Here is a 15,147-nt window from a genome sequence, read left to right on the forward strand (position 1 = left end):
CACTGCAATTGTCAAGTGAATCACTGCAGTTGTTAAGTAAATCACTGCAATTGTTAAGTGAATCACTGCAATTGTCAAGTGAATCACTGCAGTTGTTAAGTAAATCACTGCAATTGTTAAGTGAATCACTGCAATTGTTAAGTGAATCACTGCAATTGTTAAGTGAACCACTGCAATTGTTAAGTGAATCACTGCAATTGTCAAGTGAATCACTGCAGTTGTTAAATAAACGACTGCAATTGTTAAATGAACCACTGCAGTTGTTAAATAAATCCAGGTTCCCCCATTGATTTTCCTTCAGCTGGGAATGTCGCAAATGTAAATTTCGTAACCCTGAGACACTGCAATCATCATAAACACAATGCTTATGGCCAAGTGTCTGAATTTTAACCACATGATCATGGGCATGCTACTTTGGTCATAAGCATGGGGACCAGTCATAAGTCACTTTTTCAGTGCCATTGTAACAGTTGCTAAACAAATGGTTATAAGTCGAGAAATACCTGTACAGTACACTTCTGTGTTGTATTTTTTCCTTTTTCTTGATCCCTACTCTCACCTCCCAACCCATTCCATATTTCTTTGTATCCCTCAGGATGAACCTTAGGTCTTCTCACTGTTTTGTTTGCATTCTTAACTTTTGTCGCCTCCTGCCCTTCTTCCCTGCATCTCTAGTCAACCTTTCCTATGGTTCAGGCCAGGGCAAAATGTTTAAAACCTGCAACCTAGCTCAGCTTGGCAGCTGGAGTTCACGATGCCCAATATGCCAACAGAGAAGGCAAAAATTTGTTCTCTCAGATTCACAATTCTCTGCCACACCATGGATTGCTTATAAATGGTCTGAATGCAGTTAAAAATATAGCAGAAAAATGTGATCTCTGCAGCCCTTAACTAAAACCCTGGGTGCAGCTCCAAAGACTCCCCCAAATTTGCTATAGATTTTATTGTGAAAGAAGGGGGGAAATACTTAACACTCGGCTCAAGGTTAGTTTTATTCAATACATTTAAAAATCAAATGTAATCCTTATCCTGGTCCCATGTATTGCCAAATGCCATCTACCATTATACTACTCAAATTTAAAGATGTGCAAGGCCAGGCCAAGATTGTTTGACCAATGCTAATCTAATATTGCTTCCAGTAACTTTCCAGAATCTCAGACAGAAGGCGGGTGGGATGGGGGAACCCTTGCTCTCCTCTTTACTTCTTGATCTCACTCTTTGAAGCAAAGGTGGAAGAACTGGAACAAGGCTCCTCTGGGTGTACAATAAGGTCTCAGTCACTGAGCAATATCAGGTTATATTGGGTGGATATTTCAATTGCCTTCTTGGAACCTGGAGTCCAGTCCAAGGCAAGACCGCATTTGGCTCCACAGAGTATTTAAAATGCCAGTGCAAACAGTGTAAAGGGATTTGTGGAAACTGTTCTTTTTAAGAAAGGATGTCACATTAAGAATTGTTTTGCTGTGAGAGATAAGAAAGCCTCCTCCCCCCCCCCACCCCAATCATGCTTCTGTTGTGGTGAAGTCTCATTTTTCCAGTGTTTTAGATGGCAGTCTGGTTGCTGCAGATTAAATACAATACTTTTGCCAGTGGCATTTCTCTGTGTCAAATTACGGTGACCGATGCAAAAATACTTATTGGCTGGTGCCCATGCAGTCACTAATGTCAAAGCATACATGTTTTCAACCCAAGACATCTTGTGAAAGTTTATATTTCTTCAAATGCTTATTTTGGTTAGCTCTTTCCCAAAGTGAGCCCTTTCCCATTATTACCAAATGAGCTCATGTAACTGACAAGAATTAATCTCAATAGTTATAAGAGTGTCAATCCCTTCTTCTCCATAATATTTTATCCTTTTCAGAACAATTCTTTCTTAGATTTATTGTTGAAATACTCTCCAATTCTCCAGGATTAAAGCAGGGCTATCTTTTCCCTCCTATTCATAGGAAAGTAAACAGACCTAGTTTTCATTTCTGCTCCATCTAGAAAGATTCCTGCCCAGCCTCTGGTAGCAACACGAGAAGTGATACTAGCAATACATCAAAGAACTGGTACTCCAGAGCAGGGGTTGCCAAACTTTTGGACCTCAGGGACCACCGAACTCATAACTTTAAATTCCGCGGACCACTAATATGAATTTTGACTGATGGTGGCTTGCTGATGTTTTCCCAGGGTTCTCTGCAGAAAGCAGCAGAAACCCTGGGAAAATCCCAAAAAAAGACTGCAGGAAAATTTCCCACCCCGCTTTCCTACCAATCGATCGCAGGATACCGTCTCCAGCTCTGCTGTCAGGGGGAGAGAGAGAGAGAGAGAGAAAGAGAGACTTTTGGCTTCATGCAAGGAAAACAGCAGAAGCAGCAGCAGTCTTTCTTTCTCTCCCCCAAACTCTGCCAGAAATGAGTCTCTGTGAGACTTGTCACGCTGGCGCAGCTTCTTGGAGCACAGGGTCCCAAAGTCTGGCAGAGTTTGTGGGAGAAAGACTTTTGCTGTTTCCTTGCGTGCTGCCAAAAGCAGAAGAAAGAAGCGGAAAGAAGCAGCCTGATGGTCAGGCGAGGTGAGTGGGGCAAGTTCCGCCTCCGCCCTTTCCCCCTTCCCATCACTACCTCATGTTCGCAATGCAAGCAATGCAAGCCTTGCCCATGTAGGCAGAGCAGCCTTGTGTTCCTGCGCAGCCCGTATTAATTGCTTTGGGGGGGTGTGTTTTGGGGGTGACATTTCTCTGTGGACCACCAAAATTTTCTCATGGACCACCAGTGGTCCCTGGCCCACTGGTTGGCAACCACTACTCTAGAACATCTTTCCATCACAAAGCATCCAAGAGGAAGAAACTGCTGTGTAGGAGATATAGAGACTTCTTCCATTCAACCTTTGAATTTAAACTCTTCTGCCAAATGTGTCTTACTCCCATTCACTACCACCCTTCACCCGGACGCTGCTTTTCAAAACATCTGGAATTAAACTTACTGGTTTATAGAATGGGTGAAGTGTGAGAAGACAGGCCAAAGAAGAATTAAGAGGAGAAAAGGTGGAGGGAGCTTAAGAAAAATGTAGTTTTTATTCTGAACTTACTGTCATTTCCTTCCCACAGCCCCCTGTGAAGATGCCAAAACATTTCACCAAACTCCATACAATCCTCATTTCACCCCATTCTTTTGGGAAGCTCCCAAAGTGTCATTCAACACAATGGCTGAAATCTGCCATAATTTTTTTTTCTGAACTGCAGTTTTCAGCCACTTGTCTTCCATGCATAAACCAGCTGGAAATGAAACCAGCCTAAGAAACCCTCCTCTAAACCCCTTCCTTTGCTTTGGCCGCAGTGATAGCCTCATCTTCTGCTTACCAAATAGGCCAACTAGTGGATTATCCTGCTTCTTTGATCCTTCAGAGTGGGAAAACAAGGCAAGACAAGAATTCAGCTTTACTATTTTTTTTCTGACACATGGCTACAAGGTGGCAGATTTTTTTTTTCTCAATTTCCACTAGTCAGAAAAAAATCAAGTTGAGGGAGAAGTATCCATGATTGGCCACTGTTCCACCAATAAACTTCACAAAAAGAAAAGAAAAGAAAAGAAAGAAAAGGAAAGAAAAGAAAAGAAAGGAAAGGAAAGGAAAGAAAAGAAAAAAAGAAAAAAAAAGAAAAGAAAAGAAAAGAAAGAAAAGGAAAGAAAAGAAAGAAAAGAAAAGGAAAGAAAAGAAAAGAAAAGAAAAGAAAAAAAAAGAAGAAAAGGAAAGGAAAGAAAGGAAAAGAAAAGAAAAGAAGAAAAGGAAAGGAAGGAAAGGAAAGGAAAGGAAAGGAAAGAAAGAAAAGGAAAGAAAAGAAAGGAAAAGAAAAGAAAAGAAAAGAAAAGAAAAGAAAAGAAGAAAAATGAAGGGGAAAGGGAAAGGAAAGGGAAAGGAGAGGAAAGGAAAAAAAACAAGAAGGTCCAGCTAAACTTATAAAAAATAAAATGCCTCTGGAGAGCAGAGACCCAGCAACTGGAGAGGCTGCAGTACCCAGGTGGGGTGGGGTGGGGTGTTGCTTACAAGGGATTGAAAAATAGTACCATGGCTTGAACCGGCACAAGAGAAAAAAAAACACTCTTATGACTCACTGCCAGAAAACACAGGTGGAAGTTGTGTTAGCTGTTGGGAGTTGAGATGACGTAGAAATAGTAGGTGATGCCTGAAGATGACACATGAAATAAGTAGAAATAGTAGGTGACACATGAAATAAGGGGGAAGCGTGGATATGGCTTGCAGAGTTGCAGTTCATTATGAAGTAGGCAACACATGAAAACTATACCCCAACCTTAAAATGGGTTTAATAGTTTGCAAAGCCATTCCAATCTATACATCCCCCACAAAGAAAAATGGGGGAAATCTAGCCTCAACTTCTCTGTGCAATTGCTGAATCTACTGAGGTTCTTGAACTGCTCCCCAATAAGGTCCATGGGTGATCCTTGGCCACCTAGAAGTCCACCCAAGTTCTAGAGCTATGTTGATCTTCCAAAACCAGCTCTGGGTGCTATATCAGAGGAGCGCTTCGAGGGGAGAGTGTGAAGCATCTGTTCCTTCTCACTATTATAAGTGTGTTTTGTCATGGAAGGGCGAATGTAAATCTAAAGTTACATGCAGTATAACTCTACTCCCAAAGATTTCCCCATTGCTCCAGGAAAACTATATCTTAACCTTAAAATGGGTTAAAACTGATGTACTAACACTTTTAAGAATTGGCAAGTTGGAAACTACAGCTTGAAGATTTTAATTTTTGTGATGTGATAGGAATGTGATCTAGCGGGCAGATGGAACAGAGTTCTGCAGAAGTCAAACTAAAGTATTTAAGAAAGAAATGGAATACCCACCCTCCTTCCACCTCTGTATTCCCCAAGTTTTTTTTATTTTTTATTTTATTTTCAGGATCTGGAGCTCCTTCTGGCCGCAGCGTGGGAGGGAGGGGAAAATTAGTACTCCCCAGAACTTAGTCTGGCTTCCAGTGGAAACTTTCCAATGACCAAGGGAACCGAGATGTTGGAGTAAAAGCGGGAGGGGATGAGGAGAAAGAGGGAGAGGGAGAGGGAGAGGGAGAGAGAGAGGGGGAGAGGGAGAGGGAGAGGGAGAGGGAGAGAGAGAGAGAGAGAGAGAAAGAGAAAGTGCCAGTTCCACTTTTTTTCTGCCTGAGCCCTGTTTTCTCCTTCTAGATGAAATAATTATTTCCAGCTGCCCTGCCAACTCATTCAGCTGGCCAAGAGGGAGTCCCAACTCATTTCAACACTGCAGACCAAAGCAGGCCTCAACTCTTGCAGTTCAGTAGGGGAGCTGCCCCAAAACAGCTTTGCTGCTTTCAGAAATGGGAAGGGGTTACCGCGTTTACAAAAGCTGTGGCCCCCGTTCCAGATGCGCACATTGCACTTGCTCAGAAAGACGTCCTTTACCGTCAGCACACTCTTATTCATGGAATGAGCACCGACAACAGAAGGAGACCAACGAAAGTTCAAGCCAAACCACACACACTGGGTAGGAGGGGAGTCCTTCTCGGCTCCATCTTATTGAAGCCCAGCCTCCGTATCAGTTGGCTCTTTCCGTATTTACAATCCCCATCACTCTTAGCAATACAGAATGGATGGCAGCTGTAATTAAGCACATCTGGGAAACAGCAGAGTGGGGGAAGTTGTAAGGAACTGGGCAGAATATTTGGCCCATCTACGCCTGGTGCTGCCGATCAAAGTGCTAGCAACAAAGCGTTTTTTGTTTCCTGTCTTGCTTTGCCACTCACAATGGCAAAGTCACCACTTCCTTCTTGCCACCTCCAGGCGACAGGGCCTTGAACAGAAAGAGGGTCTTGTTCTACAACACACGGAGTGGCGTACTGCAGTCCTTGACTTACAGCCATTTGTTTGAAGTTACAACAGCACCGAAAAAAGGGGTTCATAATCAGTTTTCATGCTTACGTCCGTTGCAGCATCCCATGGTCACGTGGTCAAAATTTGCTTGCTTGGCAACGGGCATTTATTTGCGCTATTCTGGGATCATTGCGCTATTTTGGGATCATGTGATCACCATTTGTGACCTTCTCAGCTGGCTTCTAACAAAGTCAATGGAGAAAGCCAAATTTGCTTAACAACTACACTATTTACTTAACAACGGCAGTGATTCATTTAACAACTGTGGCAAAAAGGTAATAAGTTAAGGACTACCAATAATAATAATAATAATAATAATAATAATAATAATAATAATAATAATAACCGCAACAGCAACAGCAACAAAATAATGTGGGTAACATTATTAATAGTAATATATTACATTTAATATTAGCATATGAAACTCCATTATAATAGCTCCTAATAGGTGAGATGATTTTGGAAAACTGCAATAGAAAGAAGACCAACTTCAATGTAACTTGGATTGATTACAAAAACGCATCTGATTCCCTGCCACATGATTGGATAATCAAGTGCCTAGAAATAACAGGAGTCACCTGAAACATCATAAGCTTTGTGCAAAGATCAATGGCACAATAGAAGACACAGTTGCTGGTTAGTGGCAATAGACTTGGAAATATTAAAAGAGGAATCTTTCAAGGACACTCACTGCCACCACTACTGTTTGTCCTTGATTCCTACCTATCAACAGTACAGAACAAGTCAGGCCATGGCTATCAAACATCAAAAACCTCTGCCAGGCTATTCTACCTCCTTTACGTGCATGATCTGAAACTACATGAACAACACTTTCTGAATATACAACCAAGATACAGCAATGGAGTTTAGACTGAACAAATATGTCGCCTTCACCATCATCAGGGGAAAAATAACGTAAAACTGAATGAATCAAGATGCCCCAGGGAAATAATATCAAGAGTTTGGATGAAGATGATTGCTACAAACCCTGAGCATCCTTCAAGCTGAAAATGTCAATCAAGCACGCTGAAGTCAAGAAGAATATCAAAAGTGAATACATCATCAAAGTGAACAGTCTAAACAGTCTTAAAGTCTAAACTCAGTGAAGGAAACACCATCAAGGCAGGAAACACCTAGACAATTCCAGTCATTAGATGCACAGCTGGTACAGTGGATAGGAAGATGGGAAAAATGATGAAAATAAATCATGCCTTTCCTGACAGATTCTATTTAAAATAGGTGGGTATGGAATGCTGCAAATACACCAGATGGTTGAAGGACAAAAATGGACATTGGAAGAATGTCTGAAGGACAGTGAAGAAGATGCACTAGTACACAATGAAGGCTTATTGAATACCAAAGAAACCAAAGGGGACTACAAGAAAGACCAAGTGAAGACCAGAACAGAGACACTGAAAGGCAAAGATACCAATAATAAGAGGCATCTGGGGTCTAATCTCAAAACATCTGGAGCACTACTTGAACACTATCAGCGCTGATAAAATTACCACCTGTCAATTGCAAAAGACAGTTTCCTTGGAACAGCGTACCTCTTGCCACAATACTTTTAATACCATCAGACATCAGCATCTGCCTGTCCCAGGTTCTTGGGAACACAGGTGGATAAAAATGCCAAATCCAGTGTAAATATGTGACTGACGTTCTCCTTCCCCCACCCCCATCATACAAAAAAAGAGAGATGGCTATTCAAATCTGGAACATAACTAGAAGTTGCAGCTACCCTGATTCCAGCTGTACAAGGACATCTAAAGCTATACCACGGATCACTGGGATGCAATCTGGAAACCAGCTTGCTCTAGCTCTCAGGGCAGTAAGGAAAAATGCAGATCCAGTTAGCTGGCTGAGTTAATTGGCTTTGACTTCTAAGTTATAATCAGGCAAGGCTATAGAGCAGGGGAAAGCATCCTGAATTTAAAAAAAAAACATTCAAAGAGCAGGAAGGAGCTAATCAGAGGAATGCATTTGAGAAGATTGCAGCAAATACATAGACTTACACCAGTGCAAAGAGAGCACTGAACTTTTCAAAAGAACTATTCAAGACTACAGAAAAAAAAATTTCTAGGCATACATAAATGACAAAAACTATTTGTGGCCTTTGTTACAGCCTGTTTATTTGTTTTAACCTAGAAGCTTTAGGCACAGATCTTCAGATAATACATGCATATGAAATGTATTTGAATATATGTAGCTAGGGCTGGTAGTTGGACTGTTGGTCTGAGCTCCGAGCTTGGCAATTTGGTTGCATATAGACAATATGCATATACAATGCCGGTAGTTCCATTAATGCCCACTAGAGGGAGAACTGCTATAACGCTAGGTGCCATCCAGATAAGCACCAAACGTTGCATATCTAGACAGCAATAATACTTATTTAGATCTGTTAGTCAGCCAGAGAGCCATCTAAGTCGGCTTTCACCAACCTGTTGATAAGCTTTTGCCAAACTAGATATGCTCAGCCACAGCTACTAATCCCAAAAACTGTGTGCCATTTCATAACGCCATTTCATAACGCTAAGGATGGTTATCTCTGTCTTAAGACAAATTATCCTTGACTCAAAACATCCGCTAGAAATGCTAAAAAAAACAACAACCCTACACTGAAAGAAAATCTTTTTTCATTGGAACAAAACTTCTTGAATGTTTAGCTGGGGATTTTAAAACCTTTCTTTTTGTCCACTACCTATTAACGCACTGAGCCTCAGAGGATAGACACATGAGCTCCGCTGATTTAATGGACAATGATCTCTAAATGTTTTGGCCTCTTTCTAGCATACTTGTAATACATTTGCCAATTGCCAACATCACCCACTTCTTTTATCTTTTGTGATAACAGCTTCTCTTAAAGGCTCATTTATCTTCATAACACTACTCTGACTTGTTTGCAAACAAAGGCATTATTTAACTATACACCCACAGAGACAGGAGGAGGGAGAGCTAGAGATATGTGTTCAGACTCCCAACTACACTCCTAGCTCCTGCTTAATCATGTGCAAGAGAACAGAAACACAGTCATGGACAACCAGCTTTTTACCTCTTCAGGGACAAATGCAGGTGTGTATGCATGTGTGTGCATGAGTGTGTAAAATACATATATTCTCTTGTGATGTGCAAAAGTTCTCCTTATTGCTTCTGCTCCTTCTACTTTGTAAATATGGACATTTCATTCATTCTGTAACCCAGAAATTTACTAAAAATCGTTTTGAGGAATATTCCTGTCATGTGAGAAACAGTCACTGAGCTTGAGGTCTTTGCAAAGTAGTATCCAATCAATGAAAGCACTGTGAAACAAAATCACCATCACTATATGCTTTCATCCACTGAAGCTTACACTACAGTAGAGGCAGACAAATTTCAGGCATGTAAGAATCGAAGCTGTATGTACAGTAAAACAGGAATTTTCTTTTTTCCCTTCTTGAGCTACATACAATTCGAATATAAATGCAGCTCTGATCTGCCTCGGCTCAGGAATCCAAATGCAACATTCCAAAGCTGGCTAGTAAAGACTTGATCAAAATATACCTCTAATGATAGCACTAATATTTTACGGGTGAGAACCGTAAAACTAAATTACATGAGCAATTAGTAGAAGTTTAACAATGTCAGAGTTTGCTTTTTTTTTTTTAAACTACAACTCTTCTTGCAGTTAAAACTGTTTGAAAAAGGTAGCCCTTGAAATTCTACTGCAGGTTATTGAGAAATTTTGATCAAGAATGTCCCCCAAGCTACTTTGTGCTTATTTTTATTCTACTGGTACCTTCATTTTTTCTGTCTCACAGCAATGATATTAAGATTACAGTGTCTCTGCCCCTTGGAAAGTATAATGTGCCATCTTGGTACACTCTGCTCTCTCTTCCAAATAAGATGGTCCAAAATGGATGCATTTTGTTCAGTTGAACATTCTCCTCAGATCAGAATAAATGCCAGGACAGCATTAGTCGTGGTGGCACAGTGGTTAGGAGGCAGTATTTCAGGCTATCTCTGCCCACAGCCAGGAGTTCAATCCTGACCAGCTCAAGGCTGACTCAGCCTTTCATCCTCCCAAGGTTGGTAAAATAAGGACCTAGATTATTGGGGGCAACATACTGACTATAAACCATTTAGAGAGGACTCTAAAGCACTATGAAGCGGTATATAAGTTTAAGTGCTATTTCTATGCAGCATTGCAAGCTAACTCTGCCCTCTGTCAGGACTTTGGTCCTATCCAGCTCAAGGTTGACTCAGCCTTCCATCTTTCCGAGGTTGGTAAAATGGGGATTCAGATTGTTGAGGGACAACATGCCGGCTTTGGAAACCACTTAAAGAGAGCTATAAAGCACTGTGAAGCGGTATGTAAGTCTATTGCTTTGTGGAACCGATGCAGAATAAAAGGCAGAAGCTAAACCCAGAAGGGGCAGAATTGAAAAGCTACTGATTTCTGTGTCCCAAAGTTTACCACACTAGAACAAGATCATACTTCCTTGAAACAAAAAATGATGGTAGTATTTTCGGACTGTTTTGTATTTACAGCTGGCAAGGATTAAATTTTACCAGCTTCAACAGACATTTTTGTGGCTTAGCACTCCTAAATGATAAGCTATTGTTTTTCATCTGTACACTGAAAACTTGCACTGCAGCTTATGAAAGATGCATATTTATACTTTTCCTGGGGATTTTCTTGTAAAGTTTTGGAAGTTTGATTAGCATGGGAGGCAAAGTAGATTTTGAACTACAGTCAAAATATCCACAACAGTAATAATCAGTTTCTCAAAGCCTAAAATGTTCTACCTAATTAAAGAAAATCTCTCCTACTTTCTTAAATTAGTAAAGCAAGTCCTGCTGGTTTGTGGCAGTTCTTTCTACAGTTGCCAAATGTTCAGAACCTTAGGGCTGTGGTGCTGTTGCTGTAGGATTTTCTCCATTTAAGATGTTACTAAATCAGTCTCTCTAGGCCTTGGGAGCAAGTCCTCTTTTAGGGAACACTTGGAATACTACAAGTAGTCTTTGAATTATTTAGTGACTTTTCGAAGTTGCAACAAGACGATCAGAACTTTGAATCTCAATTGTAAATAACTTGGGTTTATTTAAAATTGGGATTCAAAGTTCTGATAGTCAGCCCCGCCCCCCGCCTGCTCCTCTGTTGGTCACATGACCAAACTTCAGGCATTCAGCCACTTGACTGGATGGACAGCTGTTTGCAGCATCCTGAAATCATATAGCCACCTTTTACGACGGTTTTGCCAAAACCCAGCATTTATTTCCAGTTTTGGGCAAAATCACACCTATAGCATACTATTGGTTTGCTTAATGACCACAGCGGTCGCTTAACAACTGCCACCGAAAAAAGATAACATGCCTGACTCGTTTTACAACTTTTACAACTCACGACTGTGATGGATAGGTTCCATTATGGTCGTAAGTCGAGGAGTACCTGTAATATCCAATTTTACACAATGATTTTAAAGCTTTCCATTTTGAAAAATAAAGTGGTGCTTACTTCGGAATCTATTTGATGTAAAAAATAAATAAATACAGAACAGGAAGCAATTGAATAATAGCATTATGAAAGTATATTTGAGATAGATCCAGGAAATTGTGTGAAAATTGGGATATTAGCAGAAGATAATAAAATTTGGAGTAGCAATGATAAATGCATTCTACCAAACCTATATATGCCAACAAGCAGATTTGAGAGCCAAGTCCATTTGTGCAAAATGGTCCATACCAGTGGTGGGATTCAAAAAATTATGTGGGCGTGGCTTGGTGGGCGTGGCAGGGGAAGGATACTGTAAAATCTCCAGTCAGAGGTGGTATTTGCCGGTTCTCCGAACTACTCAAAATTTCCGCTACCAATTCTCCAGAACTGGTCAGAACCTGCTGAATACCACCTCTGGTCCAAACATGCCATGCTGGGAAAAGCTTATTGCAGAAAGAACTTTCTTCCTCACAGTTAACTACAGTTTGACTAACTTACTAAACCAAGCAGAAATCAGTCTGGCTCAAATCATGTGATCTCAGATGATGCCCCCTGGTGGATAAGCTATATAGATACACCTGGGGAATCTGAAGGTAGGAATGTAGGGGCAGCAGAATGGGTCCAGTTGGCAGAGCCGACAACGCAATGAAGATTCCAGTTTAATGAAGACAGAAGCATCGCTGGGAAAGAAATATAGATTAAAGCGTCACCATTCCATGAATGGACACCCCACCCCACTCCCCAAAAAATGGTGCAACGGGCTCCAAGAGAAAGGGAAGGGGGTCTATTTTTTAAAAATAAAAGTTCACTCCTTCTTTCTTGGGAGGCCCACTCAGGAGAGCCCTAGGCTCACAACTACAAAGTGCACAGATATGCAGTGAACTCAAGGCATGGATGACTGACAGCCCTTCAGCGTGGGGACGCTGCTTTGGCATGTTGAAACCCGCACGAGAGAAAGCACAAAGGGTTCCCATTGCTGCATTGGCAGATGGGAAGCATGCAACTAAGCAGAGCCCAGAGGTCTGGCACAGAGCCTGGGCACACCTTGGGGTGGGATAAGGGCAGAGAAGTCAGGACATGCCCCAAAGCGTGGAGAAGGCAGTATGATAGCCAGGAGGAGCCAGTGAAACTCACACCCAGCAAGCACTGCGCACAATTTCTTTGTATCCCGGATCAAGGGTGTCACGGCAGAAGCAAAGCACAATAAACTCCTGCACACGCAATGAAAAGCATTTCCACACAACAATTTTCTCTGGTAGCCCCCACAGGAAAATCAGAAGGGAGCAATTCCCAAAGATGATGCAATCCCCGATGAGTGATTCAATCCAAAATAAAGGCTAGGTATACTTCTACACCACCTTATGTGGATCTTTACACAAAGAGCTTCTTCAAACGCCTACGTCCAAGTCAAGGTATTGTGTAAGCTAATAAGCTAATAATTACTGAATAAGCCAATTTAATCCACCCATAATTCATTTCCTCTAAAATATCCATAGAACAGAATTCTTTTCTATACCCATATATACATTTGGTAGCACCTTGATAAATAAACTTCTTTTGCCTTTATTTTTAAAATAACCAAAGAGCCCTGTGAATGATGCCATGTGTAGCAATAATTCTTTTAAAAATGGCCCATAAAATGTTCTGAGATAAAAGTCTAGCATTCAGTGACTTTGTCTTCAAAAGGCATCTGGTGCCCAGATCAAATCTATGTACCCAAGGCTGCCAATACCACCAAAGGGGTTTCCAGGAACAGAGTGGGATTTGGCTTAATTAACTGCCAAAAAGCAAATTTGGGACCAAAACACTTCTGTAGCCAGACAAACTTTGGAAGCTGGTGGGCATATGTGGAGTTTTGAGAGCATGTTGTCATGAGTCTGGCTTATTCACAGTAACGGTGAAAGCGTCCATGTTTTACAAATGATTCTCTCCAGTCCTCCAGGAGGTTTCATACTATCCATAGCTACCTTTTACTTTTTCTGGGGAGGCAGGCATGCTTCTGAACAAAATGCTAAGCTTCCACCACCACATTTGCTTTTTAAGGGTCCCCATGAACTGTACAGGTAGTCCTCGACTTACAACACTTCATTTAGTGGCCATTCAAAGTTACAATGGCACTGAAAAAAGTGACTTGCGGCCATTTTTCATACTTATCGACTGTTGCAGCATCCCCGTGGTCATATGATTTACATTTGGATGCTTGACAATTGACTCAAATTTTTGATGGTTGCAGTGTCCCAGAGTTCATGTGATCCTCTCTTGTGACTTTCTGACAAGCAAAGTCAACGGGGAAGCCCGATTCACTTAACAAACCGTGTTACTAATTTAAGAACTGCATTGATTCACTTAACAAAGGTGGCGAGAAAAGTCGTAAAACGGAACAAACTCACTTCACAAATTTCTCACTTAACATAAATGTTGGGCTCAATTGTGGTCTACCTGTTGAGGACTACCTGTATATGGGACTCAGAAGCATCCTAAAAACAAAGAGGCGGCTGGAAGTTTCTTTTCTCTTCCTTTTTAGACTGGTTACTTGAACACAGCTCACAAGCCTCAAGTGACATGTTCATGAATGATACAGGATCCCAAGATATATGAGCTTCTATAATTCTACCATTTGAAGTCAGCGTTGTTGCCACACAGTGCCCAAACTATACACACCTATAAGGTGATTCAACGGAATTGACTGAATTTGTGTTTCTATTCTGCTCCCTGATTGCTTTGGCAACAAGTTGATTATTGAAGAATTTGAAGATTGTTCAGATTGTATAGCAATGTGTGGAATAGAAAGCCATCAATTTGCAGTTAGATTTTGTAAACTCTGCTGTTCAGACAAAAACTGAAATCCTGGCGAGTAATGCAGTTAATACATTCAAATCTTAGGGTTATCATCTTCCTTTGCTTAACTAAACATTTTCCAGAATAAGAAGTTCCTGATATTGCATCATGTTATTTCTGAGAGTCAAACTTCCTATGGAAATCTCCCCCAAATCAGTACGGTGATTTTCCTATACATGTGGGAGTCATTCTTTTAGATTCTGAAGTACTGAATCCAAACCTTCTGAACAAGAAGAAGGTGAAATGTAATGGCACCCAATCCAGTGCAGACATAGTTAAAATGTCACACATGAGAAACAACTTGAGAAAGTGAGTGAGCTGAACCGAGTTCCTGGCTTGAAATATTGATTTACAGCTATAGTCCCTATCTATGATCTACAAAGGGACTGAATTACAATTCCCATCACCCCAGCAAAGTGAAATGTGCTGGCTGTGGATGATCAGCATTGTAATCCAAAATAAGGGCCGGGGTATGAGGAGATGCCCAAGGCAATCATCCACTACAGTGTTTAAGCCAACCTCATGCTACTCACAAAACATTTAGCCTATGCAGTTTAAAGCTTGGTTGTTTGCTATGGCTGGTATTGTAGAGAGAAGCAACTTAAAAGCAAAAAATAGATCCATACCCAACAACATCTCTCTCATTGCATTATGCCCCACTAGGACAGCACTCAAACCAAATTTGCCCACAATGCTGGACAAGGTTTTGAGTCCCGATGGCCTTTAGGGTGTGGAACCAACATCCCAACTGCACCCAGCCCCGTGCCAACCTGCCCCTGTCACCGCTTCCTTTCAAGGGACTTACACAGTGATGCCATTTCCTTCGGCAGGTCGGTAGGGTAGCTCCGGAAGTAACCTCCGTTGGTCAGCACCTCGAAATGTGGGTTAGGGAAAGGGAAGGGGTATACAGCAGGAGAAGGGAAGCCATTTACATGAGCCAGAGGTGTCCCACCAGGG

General features: G+C 41.3%; 1 protein-coding gene across 2 annotated transcripts in view; it reads right to left on the reverse strand.

Moving 5' to 3' along the window:
• The window catches only part of RARG (retinoic acid receptor gamma), a 140,402-nt gene that overhangs the window by 76,917 nt on the left and 48,338 nt on the right, over window positions 1–15,147 (reverse strand). For both annotated transcript variants that reach the window (XM_026673953.2, XM_087956428.1), the window contains exon 2: window positions 14,996–15,147. This exon is cut by the window's right edge and continues 204 nt beyond it. In XM_026673953.2, the coding sequence (XP_026529738.1) occupies window positions 14,996–15,147 (152 nt within the window). The remainder of the gene's footprint in view (window positions 1–14,995) is intronic.

This window comes from Notechis scutatus, chromosome 2 (assembly GCF_049901735.1).
Source record: "Notechis scutatus isolate UNSWTSFEM ecotype Mainland chromosome 2, rNotScu1.2, whole genome shotgun sequence".
Classification (NCBI taxonomy): domain Eukaryota; kingdom Metazoa; phylum Chordata; class Lepidosauria; order Squamata; family Elapidae; genus Notechis; species Notechis scutatus.